The sequence below is a fragment of the Rosa rugosa genome, chromosome 3 (genome assembly GCF_958449725.1).
Source record: "Rosa rugosa chromosome 3, drRosRugo1.1, whole genome shotgun sequence".
Lineage (NCBI taxonomy): Eukaryota > Viridiplantae > Streptophyta > Magnoliopsida > Rosales > Rosaceae > Rosa > Rosa rugosa.
Window position 1 is genome coordinate 40,533,810 of NC_084822.1, and position 17,156 is coordinate 40,550,965.

The 17,156-nt window shown below is 44.0% G+C and overlaps 2 protein-coding genes and 1 pseudogene across 2 annotated transcripts; 2 read left to right on the plus strand and 1 right to left on the minus strand.

The window, feature by feature from the left end:
- The first annotated feature begins 467 nt into the window (after window positions 1-467).
- On the plus strand, window positions 468-1,097 carry LOC133737720 (ras-related protein RABE1c-like). Its single transcript, XM_062165224.1, has one exon. The coding sequence runs from the start codon at window positions 468-470 to the stop codon at window positions 1,095-1,097; it is 630 nt and encodes a 209-aa protein (XP_062021208.1).
- Window positions 1,098-2,517: 1,420 nt separating this feature from the next.
- Window positions 2,518-4,806, minus strand: LOC133737721 (protein DA1-related 1-like). Its single transcript, XM_062165225.1, has 7 exons — window positions 4,771-4,806; window positions 4,584-4,679; window positions 4,276-4,483; window positions 3,660-3,727; window positions 3,416-3,552; window positions 3,264-3,322; window positions 2,518-2,807 (listed from the first exon to the last, which is right to left on the minus strand). Exons 1-7 carry the CDS (start codon window positions 4,804-4,806, stop codon window positions 2,518-2,520), a joined length of 894 nt encoding a protein of 297 aa, XP_062021209.1.
- A 39-nt stretch (window positions 4,807-4,845) lies between these two features.
- LOC133737725 (ras-like protein 1) lies at window positions 4,846-10,377 on the plus strand (annotated as a pseudogene).
- The last annotated feature ends 6,779 nt before the right edge of the window (window positions 10,378-17,156 follow it).

Below are 17,156 nucleotides of genomic sequence, written 5' to 3' on the forward strand. Positions count from 1 at the left end.
AGAGTTATTCACCTCTTCTCTTGTCGATCGGCAATCCGAATCCTAGAGCTAAAGGGTAAGCCTATAACAACATAATGATTTACCCTATATCTATTTACATGATATAGCCATAATGATTTACAACAATTGTGACTTTTTTGTGGTTTTCTTAGATGGTACGTCGATGTGTAATTTCACTTCCAATATCTCGAAGTAGCTAGATCTCAAAAAGGACTAACACTAATAAATTAAGAGTTCGGGCTTACAATTCTATCCGTACTTCTATCCGTATCTTATCAGAAAACCAAAGAAGTTACAATTCTAAGCCTGTACTTCTCTCCTTTTCCTTAATGGAATCCATCCCGCCGATCTATAAATACCCTCCTTTATCACTATACCCTTAATTTGCATAGTTTGTAGTACGTTCCTCTGAGTTCTCCTTCTCTCTTTTCGTACTTGCTTGCTAGCTAAGCTACCTTCCTTAATCGATGGCAGAGCCACACGAGAGTCTCGTCAAGCTCATGGTTGTCGGCAACAGAGACGTCGGAAAGTCTTCTCTGATGAGAAAATTCTCTCCCTGTGGTTCCCACACCGAACTCCTGAAGCCTTATGGGATAGAATACACCGCAAGAACCATTCAACTAGACAATGAACTGGTCAAGTTGCAAATCTGGAACGCAGCTGTTCAGGAACGGTTTCAAAAGATTCCGAAAACCTTTTATCAAGGGGCCAAGGGGCTTCTATTGGTGTATGATGTCACTAATCAGTTGTCTTTCACCGAAATCAGTAAATGGCTTCGCAACATCAAAGAAGATCCTGACAATAATATCAAGAAGATACTGGTGGGGAACAAGGCTGATAAGGATGAGAGCGAAAGGGCTGTGAGCACTGCTAGAGGTCAAGCTCTTGCTAAAGAGTACGACATTGAGTTCTTTGAAACGAGTGCGGAGACGAACATGAATGTGGAGGAGGTCTTCTTTTCAATAGCCCGGGATATCATGCTGGAATCTAAAGCTTCCCGGGTCGCTCATGAGCCTCAGACATTTGGGATTAGCCAGCTAAACAAAGGAGAAACTGCATTGGGGAATAAATTGCAGAGAAGCCAGACTTTTGGTTAATGGTATATTGGTGTTGTTCCATACTTTTAATTCAAACAATTTGTACTCTTCACTGATAGTGTTTGCAACACAGTGTATATACTTTGTATTTTACACTACTACAAAAAGGGCTTTAGGGACATACATTAGGGATAAATCCTTCATATGTGCCTTTAGATGATAAGTAGGGACTAAAGAAGATATATGTCCCTTTAATAAAAAAAGGGACGGATAATGTGTCCTCATTTAATAAAAATACCCACTTCGTACATGCAACTAGAAATAGTACGTATTTGTAATGTGTCAATCACAATTGTACATATAATGTACACTTACAAACAAATAGATTTCAGTGTTCCTATTACAAAAAAATCACAATCACATACTCTTCTAAAAAAAAAATCAATTAATTAAATATCATGCTTACCTATTGTGTGAAAACAGTGAACGAGTTCTATATGTACGGGTTTGATAATGCCGATATTTTCCTCAATTTAATCAGTCCGATTGCGACATATATGAGATTTTAATAAAAAAAGACATCAACATTTGTGTGTGTTAGTGTGTGTTGTACCATTTTCTTATAATTGGTAAACTTTTTTTTTTTTAATAGGAACTAGTAAACTTTTCTGATGCGGGTTACAATTATCTAAGCCGCACATTTACCAACGTTACAAACCCAGGGCAAATCCAGAATGAAATTGAGATTCATTGGTGAGCTTCGGCGCCGTGAATGGGGTCTAGCTTGTTGACTGTGAAGGGAAGACTCTCAACCGGTTAGGAGAGAATGCGTCCTTGAAAGTGAGAGTTGGCTGCGAACAAGTCTCGGTGTAGTGATGGTGAGAGCTTTACTCCGTGACCGGACAAACTAGCTAGATGCCTGCCTGGACCGTGAAAAAGAGCCCCTGAACCAAGACCTCAAGTCTTTGCACCATGATGTGGACAGAGTCCTTGAGGCAATACTCCTTGCCGACGCCACAAAAACAAGGACGACGACGACAACAGCAAATAAGTTCATGCTAGCTGCAACAAGTTTGGCAACGACGACGACCACTACTGTTCTTCCATAGCCTTGCTACCGGAACACGGAAGCAACTTGAAAACCTCGTCAGTTGACCACAATCCTTGTTTACCGATTTCAATTACTACTTTCTTTGAGTTAGATGATAATAATATTTCAGAGATGCATGAGTGAGATCGTGGCTTATAGGTATGATGCTGGTAATTAGTTCTAGGCTCCACAGAATATGTGAAATAAATTTAGGATTAATTCGAGTAAATGGACACATACCATATATACCATAGGCAAAGAGTAAAGAAAACTTTTGGGTTGCAGTAGTAATTTCTTTGGTTTACATCACTAATTAATCCTTCCCATGAATGATAATCAATCTTGGAGCTTCCATTAAACAATTAAGATACTGAATAGGGCCATAGGGCATTAAATTTCACAAGGGAGGCATTTGTTCTTGACGATATAGTCCACTGTATAGTTGAAGCCAAACTTGCTAACAGCCTTGATAGCATCTCTAAATCCTTGGCCATAACTTTTGTCTTGACTAAGTTCCATCCAATGCGCTATATAATCTTTCAAGTCTTTTGTATATTGAACTTGTACACTGGTTTTGTAAAAGGAGTCAACACCACCAGAACAAAACCACTCCATCCACATGTATCCCATTAATCTGCAAATACCTTCTTCAACACTTCTTTCCAATTTCCCTCTACAACCTATCCAACAAATAATAATAAATATGTAAAAATCAAAAGAAACTGGATAATATATATATATATATATATATATATATATATATATATATATATATATATATATATATATTAAACCAACAGAGATTAAGATGGTTAAATTTTTTTAAGTCCAGAGTTGCCATTTATCTAATATGAATACAGCTTCATATTATTTCAAGGACATAATAGTAAATCAACAAAAATGGTTTTCTTGCTGATAATAAATTTTTAAAAGCAATTTGGCGTGTGCTAAGTGGCTAGTATCATATATGCAAGTAATATTTCTGATTTTTAGGTCCTTTTTTCTTTGGCCCAGATTATGTACTTGTTTTATTGATTCACTGATAGTATAGCTGCATATGAAATATACAAATTTATTATGTTTTTTTTCCTGAGAAAACTATCGGCAAAACAACAAAGCTTAATCAAGATTCAGACCTTGAAGGTAAAACCATGCATGCATCATCTCATGTGCCATTGTTTCACCTATGCAGACTCTGCAATTAGTTGACAAAACTTACATATCAGATACAAAAAATTGTAAATGTATGTACGAATCTACTATAAAAAATAAAACATAGTTGATATACCCCGGTGTACCGAACAAAATTATCAATGCCCGTACTGAACTTTTCCGTCGCATGGTTAATAAATTGCAACGTCGGGTTAGCCTCTCTGTGTTTTTCTCCACCTTAATAATTCCTTCACTTGTTGAACATTTCTTAATCTGCTTACAAATTAACCAAAGTGAGCTAGGTTTTAATTATAGCATAGACAGATTTTCTGTTTCTTGTAATCGATAAATTGTTTATGCATAAATGGATGAATACGTACCGTTGTGCAAGCACGCAAACTGCTATCCTTGTACCATATGGTACCAATCGTATCTTTGCCTGCACAGGCTGCACTCTCATAATAAATCAAGGTCGTAGGAAAACACAACTAAGATTTAACATCAAAAAGTAGTAATTAATTTATGTTTAGCTACTAAACATATACAACTTATATAATTTATTCATTACGGGTGCATGTACTAAACTTGCATGATGGGAGCCGAATTAAAAATGAGTGAGGAAAGATGGAAATATGGTAGACATGATACATGAATCACTCCTAGCAAGATCCTTACTAACTTCTAGAGTCAAGATATATATCTTTTTGATAGAGAACTTCGTTTTTTTTTTTTAGTTTTTATTTATTTTACCGTAAGGATCTACTGTAGGTTGTTGGGAACAAAAAAAAATTGCACTTATGGTATGAAAAGTTGATTCATGATCAATAAATTTTCAATTCTACTCTCTTCTAAAGAATTAATTGAACTTATTTTCTCTTCTTCTAAAGTTGTAAACACAAGATTGGAAGGAAAAAAAAAAAAAATAGAAGTGACTGTCGATCATTCTGCTTCTCGCTCTTATTCCTTATACTAAACGAATCATATATAATAATATACCTGGTATGAATTTGAGCATCATATCCTTGTCGACCAACAAAAAAGGAATGGTTTCATCCACCACGAGGTTTAAACTTCTATAAAATTCACGCACATTTTGAATAAGGGGCATGCATTCCTTTGGATCCAAGGTAGCAATGCTAGAACAATATGAGCAAAGTTTTCTGCCATTATCATTAAGGTCCAAATATTCTGGGTCCTGAGCTTTCTGCATGAATTGAACCAAACGAAAATAAGTCCCCAACTTAAGTTACATTATCAAACTATGACTGGTAGAGTTAATTGAAATTAGATGTCTTCCCACACACCTTAAATCTATGACAGGTATAACACCTGAGAGTCCCATCAGAGGCATGTTCACGACACACAGATTCCTCCCAATATGTATAGTAGCTCAATTTATTCTGTAGAAACAGAAAACGCAATTCTTTTCAACTATAATAGAGATTATGTGAAAAAGAAACCACATAATCAATAAGATGAAAATATACTTACAGAATATACATTGCAGACACCACACTGAGTAGCCATGACTATGGATAGATAGCTATTTCTGTGAATATTGAATATATGGGATGCGTGGTTGTCCACTTTATAGTAGTAGTTAGATTTGTGTCAAGATTGAAAACTGATGATATGTTTACCTTTTTGAAATGGAAAAGGAACAAAGATGTTGAGTTTTAATCTGATTCTTTTTCGTGAATTTTCTTTTATTACATCAACAACTGAGAAATATAACAACTAATTTTTTATGAGTCGAACTCACAACCTCTCACTTATAAATGGAGAGATTAATGTCACTAGACTAAATTATTCTGCGCATGAAAAATTATCTTTTTTGTGTGTTCCATTAAATCATAATTCACAAATAACATTGACATATATGGTATTTTCTTGATCAAAACTAAAATTTCTTCAATTATGATACATAACTAGGGCTAATAATTAATTATGATTAACGAAGATCTTGCTTCTCTACCAAGGAATTTAAGACTAGGAGAGGCTTTAACTAGCAAGCCTCCTATATATCCTATCCTACCTACTAGTCTTGATTGATTTTGTTTCTCTGCGAGTAAGCTATAGTCTTAACCTCCCAATTGATTATGAAATGAAAGAACATACCTTTATTCAGATTGCTTTCCTCCTAAGCATGCATTCCAAAAACTAAACTACGAGGTTTACAATATATACTGAGCGTACAAGGACTCTCCTAATCTCGACCTCATCAAGCTCCTCCTCCTCGGTGACAGTGGCGCCGTTGGGAAGCCCAGTCTACTTCTCCGATTTCCAGACAAACCCTAGCCTTCAATACTAGTTTCATGACTATTATATGAATAGACTTCAGTGTCAAAACCACTGAGCTCGATGGCCGGCGAACGAATCAAGTTGCAAATCTGGGACACAGCCGGTCAGGAACGGTTCAAAACAATCACAAGAGGTTGCTACCAGGCAGCCAAGGGCATTCTGTTGGTGTATGATGTTACTAATGAGTCATCATTCAACCACTTTAGGGATTGGGGAGGAAAAGCACCCTCCTTCTGTAAATGTCAAGAAGATACTGGTGGGAAACAAGGCTGACATCGGTGAGAGCAAAAGGGCAGTGACGAAATCTAGAGGTCAGGCTCTTGCTGATGAGTTCGGCCTCAAGTTCTTCGAAACCATTGCAAAGACGAACATAAATGTGGAAGGGGTTTTCCTTGCGTTAGCCAGGGATATCAGGCCAGAATTGAACGCTTCTAGGAGCATTCACGAGCGTCCGAGAGAAATAAGACAGGGAGACCCTCTCATTCATGAGTCAAAACCATCGGTGAAAAACCACTCCAATCCTTTCGTGCTTCTACAGGAATAAGACAGGGAGACCCTCTCTCTCCCTATATCTTTGTTTTGTGTATGGAAAAGTTATCTCACCTCATATATTCTGCTATTGAGGTAGGCCAATGGAACCCAGTTAGAGCCTCTCAATCTGGACCCAAGATCTCGCATCTCTTTTTTGCTGATGATTTACTTCTTTTTGCTAAGGCTTCTTGTCAACAAGCTACTGTCTTAAGGAAATGTCTTGACATCTTTTGCTCTTTATCGGGCCAATCTGTAAACTTCGAAAAGTCTCTTGTTTTCTGTTCTCCTAACACCGACAAGAATCTTGCTAATGATATCAGCTCCCTCTGTGGTTCTCCCCTTACTGATGACCTGTGAAAGTATTTGGGAATGCCTCTTTTGCATTCTAGAGTAAATATACTTACAATGGCATTCTTGATAAGGTTCATGGAAGGCTAGCCACCTGGAAGAGTAAGACCCTCAATGTGGCAAGAAGATTGGCTCTAATTCAGTCAGTGTCTTCTTCCATCCCAATCTATGCTATGCAAAAACAGCCAAATTACCAATGGACCTTTGTCATAAATTGGATAAACTAAATCGGGATTTTCTCTGGGGTGATACTGTAGATAAAAAGAGAGTTCATCGATCTTGTCAACTGGGATACTGTTTGCTTACCCAAATATCTCGGTGGCTTGGGAATCAAAAGAACTGCTGACATGAACCAAGCCATGCTTGCCAAAGCTAGTTGGAGGATTTTTCAAGGTGATACTGGCCTTTGAAGCTCCATCTACAAAGCGAAATGTCTTGCCAATTGCTCTATTACTGACAGAAATTATAAAACCCCTGCTGGAAGTTCTAGCACTTGGAGAGGTGTGGTTCATGGATCAGATTTACTCCGTAATGGCATTGTCTGGAGGGTTGGAGATGGAAGAACTATAAAATTCTGGACCGACGTATGGATTGGTAAGCTTCCACTTTTTAATGTAGCCCTGCCTAATGCTCATATTGATATGAATGCTCTTGTTTGCTCATTTTGGGATAACAATGGCTGGAATATGAATTTACTATCTCTATGCTTACCTCAAGACATTATTCATGAAATTTGTTGTGTTCCCCCTGGCTTTGATGGTTGCGGAGCTGATATGAAAATTTGGGGTTACACTACTAATGGATGTTTTACTGTGAAATTAGCCTATAGTAGTGTTTTTAACCCTATGGAACATAATCGATTCCAATGGAAATTCATTTGGGGAATGAACATTCCCCCCAAATTAAAAACCTTTTTATGGACTATTGTTCATGGTAGACTTCTTACAAATGTCCAGAGAATTAGAAGAGGGTTTACTGAAAATGGTAAGTGTCATGCTTGTACAAGGAGCCAAGAAACTCTTCTGCATCTATTTAGGGACTGCCCTAAAGCTATCACCATATGGGAGTCTCTCAATTGGCCTACCACTATCAAAAATGCTTTTCAATTGGATTGGTTTGGATGGCTTGCTGCAAATCTTCATTGCCTTATCTTCTACACTGAGAATTTAAGATGGTGCAATATCTTTGTTTTCACTTGTTGGTACTTATGGAAGTGGAGAAATAAGGTACGTAGTTTTTGAGGATAATTTCCAGCTGCCTACCAATGCTACTCAACTGATCGTTAATGCTGCAAATGAATGGATGAATGCTCAAGCTCAACTCTCCAGGTTAGATAGTTATTGTCTTAATATCCTTTCTTGGTTGAAACCTCCAATTGGATTTATGAAACTTAATGTGGATGGCACCAGATCCAATCAATCTAGGTTTATTGGAGCTGGTGGGGTAATTAGAGATCACAATGGAGATTGGTTATCTGGTTTCAGCATAAACTTGGGGGTTGGCCAAATCATCAATGCTGAAGCTAGGGGGATGCTTTCTGGATTGAAACTTGCTTCTGACTTGAATATCAGAAAGCTTGAAGTAGAATCTGACTCAGCTATCTTTGTTAAGTTGCTGATTGATGGTTGTCCTATATCTCATCCTTTAGGCAACATTATTGTAGACATCTAATCAATGGTTTTGAAGACGTTAGGATCCGACATATTTTCAGAGAATGCAACTATACTGCTAATGCTCTTGCTAAGGGAAGTCTTAGCCATGACTATGGTATTGTGATTTTTGACAGCCCTCCCCCTCATGTTGCTAGTGCTTTCACTGATGATCTCTGCAATCTCCCAAGAGCTAGGAGAGTACGTTAGAACAGGGCCTGAGGGCTAATTTTCTGTTTTCCCTTTTGTTTCAGGTTTGTTAGGCCTCCTTTGTAACAAAAAAAAAAAAAAACCCACTCCATCCACATGTATCCCATGCCATTATACCTTCTGTTTGAGCCCAAAAGTAATTTTGGCAATATCCTTTAGTGGATCTAGCACAGCGGGCCGATACCAGCGGCCCAAAAATAAGCCTACTAGGGTTTGGGTTACAGCTTCACCCATTCCGGAATCCATGAGGAAAACGAAACCTTATTGGAGTCAGGTAGCAGAGATTGACTAGGAAACTTCAATCAATAATCCTTCTACAACAAGGAGCTGTCGAAACCCTAGGTATATATACCAGGTTTCAAGGACGAATTAGAGGTCTCTCATATCAATCAATCCTAGCGATTACAAAGCCTCCCCGGAGCAAACCTTCAACCTTGTTGAAACCCGGTGACCGTGCGCCAGTCCTAGTCTCTCCAAGAGCCGACTGTCAGCATCACCAAACCAACCGGCGACCGTACTTCCAGTTCCAGTCTCCCCAGGAGCCGACTGCGAGCGCAACCGCCACTGTTACTACCAGCGAAGCAAGGGTAACGCCCTCGCAACCCAGCGAAGCTAAAGTCACGCTTTAGCGCAACCCGTGCTTTCTCCAAACTTCCCAGTGATTGCTCTGCTTAGTCTGCAATACTAAGTATCGATTCGGTGACGCGAAGAGATCACATCCAAAGTCCTTATCCGTAAGGCAAAAGTCCTTTTCCAAAAGGCTAGAGAAGAACCCTGTGACGAGGTTGGTGCTCTCCTCGTCCACAGCGCTTGAAGAAGAAGTCAGGTCAAGGGACTACCCCAACGACTGCACCCCGCGGTGCTGGCACGCCTGCGCAATCACTCGCTCAAAAGAGACAGTTTGCAAGCCAACTGGTTTTGGAGCCAAACATTTTGGCACGCCCAGTGGGACCTATTTAGTGTCTCTTCGTGAACATTAGCCATTGGGAAGTTAAGCGAAAACCCTTACCAAAAGGTTTACGCCAACTGCCCAAAGCATAAGACCTCCAGTTACAAACCACATCCTCGCGCGGATTGTCGTGGTCTTTCAGAACAACAAGTGACTCAAAGATTCGCTCTTCATTCCCATTTAGCCGACATGTTGACTGAACAAGGAGGGAATCGCCCGACCACTGCTGAGGGTCAAACTGTCACCAACAACCAGGCCAACGAGCCGGCTGACACTGTCGCTGCCTCCAACACAGCGACAAGTAGAGAAAGAGAGGCTTTCGTTCCGAAGCCTATCCCAGAGGGAGCCTCCTCCGAGGTCGTATTCGCGATTATCCTGGAAAACATTGAAAACCATAGCAAGAAAATAGCTGCTGATCTTGCAAAGGATAACGCAAGGGCCGACCAGGTCACACGCGAAATAAACCAGCGTATTTCCCGACAAGCGGAGGAGACTAAGAAGTAAATCTCACAAACTGAGAATGCTTTGATGGCTCATGCTTCAGGTATCGCAGAAGAGCAAAACCAGCGCCAGAAAGGGATAATGGAGGCTATTGCGAACCATACGAAGCAAACAATGGCTGATATGGCTGGTCTCCGTAAAGATGGAGAGACCCTCGCAACCGAGGTTGCCATGCAAAGGGCCGAGTTGAACCAGGCTAAGGAGGTATTGAACCAGACTTTGGGCGATCCCAATGCTATCCTTGGTTCTCTTGGCCAACCATCCGGTTCGGGCAAATACGTCCCATCGAATCAACGGGAGAGGGTTAGCAGCAATACAGCTATACCTTCCGCAACTGTTGCTGCCACGCCGTCGAAAAACAAAGAACAAGCGCTTGTTATCGGCGGTAGCAAAGAGAAGGGTACTGCCTCAGGTGGGCAGACTACCAGGCAGAAGCACCAGGCCTCAAAGGGCGCTGGAACCTCGTCCGATTCTACGTTCGTTCAATACGACAGCGACGGGGCAGAGAACGTATATCAAGAGTTGCCAGGAAGCTACTACGGGATTGACCAGGCTGGCAACCCGGTTAGGATAACAGCTCTGGCAAAGGAGATGCCATGCCGGCCGTGACTCTACAGCAGCCGGTTACAACTCGCGTTGTACAGGTAGGAGAAAGAGCAACAACAAATACCATCCAAGCCATACCATTGCAGGCTGCTGCTGCTCGCCAGAATGTGGCGATACCTCTTCCTCCTGGTCCTGAGTACGTGAGACGTGATGAGGTGGAGGAGATGATCCGGCTGGCCAATCCTAGGGCCCAGATGGATGGGGTCTATGAGGGACCTTTCCCACCGCACATAATGCTCGCGCCTTTCCCCAGGGGTTATAAAAACATCATATTTGCTACTTTTTCAGGGGAGGGTACCGAGAATGCGGCAACTCATCTGGCCAAGTTCAGGGTACAATGCAGCCAGTACCAGAATGATGACATCCTCAAGTGCAGGATCTTTGGCACTTCTCTATCAGGGGCTGCCTTTAGGTGGTTCTCCAAACTACGACCAGGAACTGTGGCAGATTGGCCTGCAATGGAAAAGCTCTTCCGAGAGACTTTTGGGGCCACAGAACCTGAGGTAGACTTGGCTTCTCTCACCCAGATGGCCCAACAGCCCACGGAGTCCGCTGTGGCCTACCTTCAGCGCTTCCAGATTCAGAAGGCCAAATTGAATGTGATCCTGCCGGAGAAAGAGTTGATCAAGTTGGCAATCAAAGGCTTAGAGCCGCGCCAGCGAAAGAAGCAGCATGGAAGCATGATTCAGTCAATGGGAGAGCTCATCACAGAGATGGGAAGCTTCGAACATCTCCTCAGAGAAACTGATGCCAGGAAGAATGCGTCCAGAGGGACATATGTACCAGGGAAAAATCGCACCATAGCGGCCCTGAGCTACCAGCCGGCTACGTATGATCCTTACTATCACTATCACAGTGAGGATTTGGTTCAGGAGGACGATGAAAAAGATGAGAGCGACATCGCCGCTTATGAACTGACAGGGAGAAAGAACCCAGCCTTGAAGCAACTGAAAATCTCCAAGGAACCTGTTAAGCTCAAATCAATGGCCTTCACTAAACCTGAGTTTGCGGCGTATACATATGATGCCAACAAGGCACACGAGATTCTAGATGAGATGATCGCCGCGAAGATGGTGAAGACCGACTTTGGACCTTTCCCTCGACCAGATCAGCTGAAAGGAAAGAAGTATTGTAAATTCCATAACTTGTGGAACCATAATACAGCTGACTGTGTGAAGCTCAAGGACCAGATTCAGGTATGGCTCAATAACGGTAGTCTTCAAGTGGAAGCTCCAGTAACTGCAGCAGCGCTTGTTGACCTAAACCCTTTTCCTGATACTGGGATCAACATGGTCGATGTGAACTGGACCAAGCAGAACCAGAGGAAACCAACCCTGGATTTGAACACACAGGGGCGAGAAGGAGAGCCTAACGAGGCCCCTGCCTAGAAGAAGGCTAAACCATTTGGTCAAGCCTCACCCGTAGTGTTATGCTCGCGATGCAAAGAAGAGTGTGGCATCCAAATGTCGCACGAAGAGGTCGAGCAGACATTTCATTTTGGCTCTCTCCCGCCCATCAAGTGGGCCTCGCCATCGCGAAACTATCAACCTTCCAGCCCGAGAGAAAGGGAGGAAATGGGGTCACCTACATCACCAAAGGACTCCAATCTGTTCAAGAAGCTGAGGGCAGCTACGGTTGATCAGCAGACAGAGGAGAAGGCTGCAAACAAGCACAAAGACATCCTGACCAAACCCTACATACCACCTGCTTCAACCGCTACCATCAAGGAAGGGAAGTGGTACACCAGGGAGAAGGGGAAGGCAGTGGAGATAAGTCCTTCCAAGAAGCGAAAACTGCAGCGCAGGTTTGGGGAAGCCAAGCGCGCGCTCGAGGCTTTAGACCAGGGTCTGATCAAACCTTCACAATTGGTCAAATCGCCTGAGCAGTATCAGAGGGAGATGGAAGCACTTGCTGCCAAGCCATTAGTGGCCCCTCGCAGTTTGCGAAAGCAAGCGAGCTCAGCAAAAGAGGCATCTGAGCCCAGTGTTTTTTGCAGAATTACCAAGGAGAGAACACTTCCGCCAGCAAGAAAGGAGAGCTCGCCGTCCAGGCGACAGCACGTCAGGCGCCGGTTGTTTCGCGAGGAACCAGAAGCCAAATCCTCAGTTTTCGAGAGACTGGGGGGACGCTGCTAGGGAACCAAAGTCAGTTTCCCCTGAACAAGCTCCCGTGGTTCAGAAGCATGAGCAGTGTGAGGTAACAGGCCTCACTGAGGAATCCTTAGTAGACAGGTTGGCTAAACAGTTCAACACGGCTATCCCTGTCAACGAACCCAAGCTTAACCTGGAGGACGACATAGGTGAATTAGATACGTCCTGCAATATGGTTTATGTGCTCCCAGCGCGGTATGCAATACCGGTCGCTGCTCAGGAATGCGTAGAAGCTGAGGAATGTAATACACAGCCCCTGCAGATCACGTCAGCGGTCACAACACCGGTAGAAGAGACTGTCTTTCTGGAAACAGAGGACGCCAACAGTAAAGAATTCTTCATGAGCTTCACTAGGCCAACGCCTGCTATGGTCCAGCACATGAGACCTTTATACATCACGGCAGAAGTTGGCGGTACCAAAGTTAGCAAGATCATGGTTGATACTGGAGCTGCTGTTAATGTCATTACTACTAGGACCATGCACTTGCTTGGAATCAAGAAGGAGAAGATCCAGTCAACGTCTCTCACTCTCAAAAACTTCGCGGGGACTGTAACAAAGACCTTGGGATTACTTTTCTTGCGTATCAAGGTAGGTCCAGCAGAGGGAGTTTATGCTTTCTTTGTGACAGATTGCTATGCGGCCTACAGCGCTATCCTGGGAAGGGACTGGATTCACCGGAGCTACTGTGTTCCGTCAACCCTCCATCAGGAACTTATTATGTGGAACAGGGAGACAGATAAAGCTGAGGTGATCAAAGCGGATCCTCGTCCATTCCCAGTTTCCGCAAACTATGTAGATGCCAGGTACTATTTGGAGCCTATCGCTCCATTGCAAGTCAGTGGCCTCGATAACAAAGGCCGCCCTACAGGGGTGACGGCCTCTGAACTGGCACAGTGGGGGCTTACGCTCGCAAAAGAAGGCTTGGAAAGGCCTGGCCACGCTGTGCCTAAATCCTTAAACGATTAATGGATTACGAGCTTCCAGAGGAAGGGATAGAGGCCCTCCACTCGCTGTACGAAAGATTATCATCATATCTAGTGAAAAAAGAGGCCTATGAGCGAATCGCTATTTTGGAAATCGTTGAAGAAGAACTCTCTGATCAGGAACAAGAGGATGAGGTGGAAATTCAGCTCGCTCCGGCAGCGTTGGACGACACGCCTCCCAAAGTCAGAGACCCTACCGAGAAAGTCAATCTCGGGACAGCAGATGAGCCTATGGAAGTGGCTATCAGCGCTTACCTAGAGCCTAGCGAGAAACAGAGGCTTATCGACTTATTGCTAGAATTCAAAGACTGCTTTGCGGAAAAGTACGAGGATATGCCCGGCCTGTCACCGGACTTGGTTTGCCACCAGCTACCAACACTCCCTGACAAGAGGCCTGTGAAACAAGAACCGCGAAGAATGAATTCAGAAACTCAAATCCTCGTCAAAGAGGAGGTTGAAAAAATGCATAAATCAGGCATTATCAGAGTGGCCAAATACAATCAGTGGCTATCTAACATAGTGCCTGTCCGCAAGAAGAATGGCAAGATGAGGGTCTGCGTAGACTATAGAGACCTTAATACTGCTACACCTAAGGATGTCTACCCCATGCCGGTCGCGGATATGTTGGTAGACGCCGTTGCGCGACATGAATTATTGTCCTTCATGGACGGCACTGCAGGATATCACCAGATTCCGGTCGCAGAAGAGGACAGACACAAAACCGCGTTCCGTTGCCCTGGGTTCGCGGGCGTTTTTGAATATGTGGTTATGCCTTTTGGACTAAAGAACGCTGGAACGACTTATCAAAGAGCCATGAACCTAATCTTCCATGACATCCTTGGAAAGATTTTGGAGGTTTACATTGATGACGTGGTTGTCAAATCTCAGAAAAGAGGGGATCACATCACAGATCTCAGGAAAGTATTCGAGCGCATGCGACAGCACAAGCTTAAAATGAATCCCGCTAAGTGCGTTTTTGGGGTTCAAGCAGGAGACTTTCTGGGGTTCATTGTCCATCAGAGGGGAATTGAGGTCCCTGAAGACAAAGCGAGCGCAGTCATCAACGCATCTCCGCCACGCACGAAGAAAGAGCTGCAGCGTTTGCTCGGTAAAATCAACTTTTTGAGACGCTTTATCTCTAACTCTGCAGGTAAGATCCAGCCTTTCTCTCCTCTGCTGAAGCTACAGGGCCAGAGCGAGTTCGTCTGGGAGCATAAACACCAAGAGGCTTTTAATCAAATCAAGGCCTACCTGACAAGCCCACCAGTGCTCGTTCCTCCTAGGGCTGGATCCCCATTAAAACTATATATTTCAGCAGCTGAGGCCTCCATTGGCAGCCTGCTCGCCCAAGACGATGAGGACGGTGTCGAACATGCCATATTCTATCTTAGTAGGACACTCACAGACTGCGAGACAAGATACACTCCGATGGAAAAGCTGTGTCTCACATTGTACTTCTCAGCATGCAAGCTGCGCCACTACATGTTATCCTTTACCACTTGCATCATCGCTCAAACTGACTTGGTCAAGTACATGCTGTCGCGGCCTATTCTAAGAGGCCGCATTGGCAAATGGGTATTGGCTTTATCTGAATTCTCGCTACAATACGTGCCACAAAAGGCAGTAAAGGGACAGGCTATCGCAGACTTCCTAGCACACCACCCTACCTTGGACATCCCCATAGTGAAGGAGTTGGAGATAGCAGCTGTGACCATAACTCGGCCAGATTTAGCGCGCATCCCAGAATACGCTGTTCGGTATCAAGCCACAGTCTCCTTGCAGCCCTGGATACTATACTTTGATGGTTCAAGAACGGAAACGTTAGCAGGGGCAGGGATTGTTCTGGAGAATCCAGCGGGCAATCGTTTTTCTTATTCTTTCCAGTTGGAGTTTAAATGTACAAACAATCAAGCAGAGTATGAAGCCCTTATCATTGGCCTAGAGGTTCTGCTAGAGTTGGGAGTAAGGGATGTTCAGGTACACGGCGACTCTTTGCTTGTAATCAACCAGCTCCAAGGAAAGTACAAATGTGAAAGCTTTTTGCTTATACCCTATTTGCATCGCGCCATTGAACTTCTGGATCAATTCGATGATGCGGATTTGGAGCACATACCTCGTGAGCGCAACTTTGCGGCCAATGAGCTCGCTCAATTGGCTACAGGTATTACATTGAAGTATGGCGTTCGCGAGCGCATTCTGAAAGTCGAGCGCCGCACACTGCCTTCGTGGCTCGCACGGCCTGACCCACCTGATGATCCAGTCGTCGCGGTTCTCGAGCCTATTGACGTCGATTGGCGCATTCTGCTGATTGACTACCTCAAGCAACCAGATCCTACAGCAGACAGGAAGACTCGTTTTCTTGCCTTGAATTATTTCCTCAGAGGTGACGAGCTGCGACGACGTGGGGAAGATGGCGTAGACTTTCGCTGTGTCTATGGCCGCGAAGCCAAGAGGTTGATGCGCGAAGCGCACACGGGAGTATGTGGAGCCCATCAAGCAGGCCCCAAGATGCGTTGGCTTATCAGAAGACATGGGTATTATTGGCCCAGCATTTTGAAGGACTGTATCGCGTTCGCGAAAGGCTGCCAAGACTGTCAGGCGCATGGTCCAGTGCAGCACATTCCCAATATTCCCATGCAACCCATTATTAAACCCTGGCTTGCCCGAGGCTGGGCTTTGGATTTGATTGGGATGATTCACCCTCACTCCTCGCTCCAGCATAAGTTCATCATTGTAGCCACCGATTTCTTCACGAAATGGGTTGAGGCTGAACCTTTGAAGGAAGCTTCCGGCGCTACCATTCGCCAGTTTATCTTTCAGAATATTATTTGCAGGTTTGGCATTCCAGAAGTGTTGGTCTCAGACAGGGGGGCAGCATTTATGGGCGGTGAGGTAGAGAAACTTGTCAAGGACTTGGGCATCCAGTTCGTCCACAGCACACCATATTATGCCCAATCCAATGGTCAAGCAGAGGCCAGTAACAAGATTATTATCACCTTGCTCAAGAAGATGCTTGTGGAAAACCCTAGACAGTGGCACGCTACGTTGTATGAGACCTTATGGGCTTATCGTACCTCCAAGAGGAATCCCACTGCTACGACCCCCTATGCACTAATGTTCGGTCATGATGCAATCTTACCTTTGGAAATCAACGTCCAGTCTTTGCGCGTCCAAGATCAGCATCACTTGATCGGGGAAGATTATGTTCAGGCGATGTGGCAAGAACACGAAGATCTCAGCGAGCAACGTTTAGCAGCTTTGGACAACTTGGTCTTGGAAAAGCAACGGATTGCTCGCGCCTATGACAAGAGGACGCGTGGCCGTAGTTACAAAGAGGGTGACTTGGTTTGGAAGCCTGTTTTGCCTTTTGGCGAGAAGTTGACCGGTCGCGGTAAATGGACTCCGCGATGGGAAGGACCCTTCGTTGTTCATCGCATTCTGGAGCGCGGGGCCTTTCACCTCAAAGATTTGGATGGCGACCTCCACCGCAATCCCATTAACGGGCGTTTCCTGAAGAAATACTACCCTAGTGTTTGGGAGTTTGAAGATCCACCGGATCACCCTTCTTCTCAGACAGGGGGGCAACCTTAGTCTCCCCAGGTTCGCTTCATCCATAATCAGGCCTTTTCTGTGGCCTTAGTATCCTGT

What these genes read in the sequence shown, in the direction of transcription:
- LOC133737720 (XM_062165224.1), top strand. Translation starts at nt 468, where the DNA reads ATGGCAGAGCCACACGAGAGTCTCGTCAAGCTCATGGTTGTCGGCAAC.
- LOC133737721 (XM_062165225.1), bottom strand. Translation starts at nt 4,806, where the DNA reads ATGGCTACTCAGTGTGGTGTCTGCAATGTATATTCT. An exon ending in GATGCTCAAATTCATACCAG is followed by an intron (nt 3,728 to 4,275) that starts GTATATTATTAT and finishes ATGAGAGTGCAG; the next exon opens with CCTGTGCAGGCAAAGATACG. An exon ending in TGCATGGTTTTACCTTCAAG is followed by an intron (nt 2,808 to 3,263) that starts GTCTGAATCTTG and finishes TTTGTTGGATAG; the next exon opens with GTTGTAGAGGGAAATTGGAA.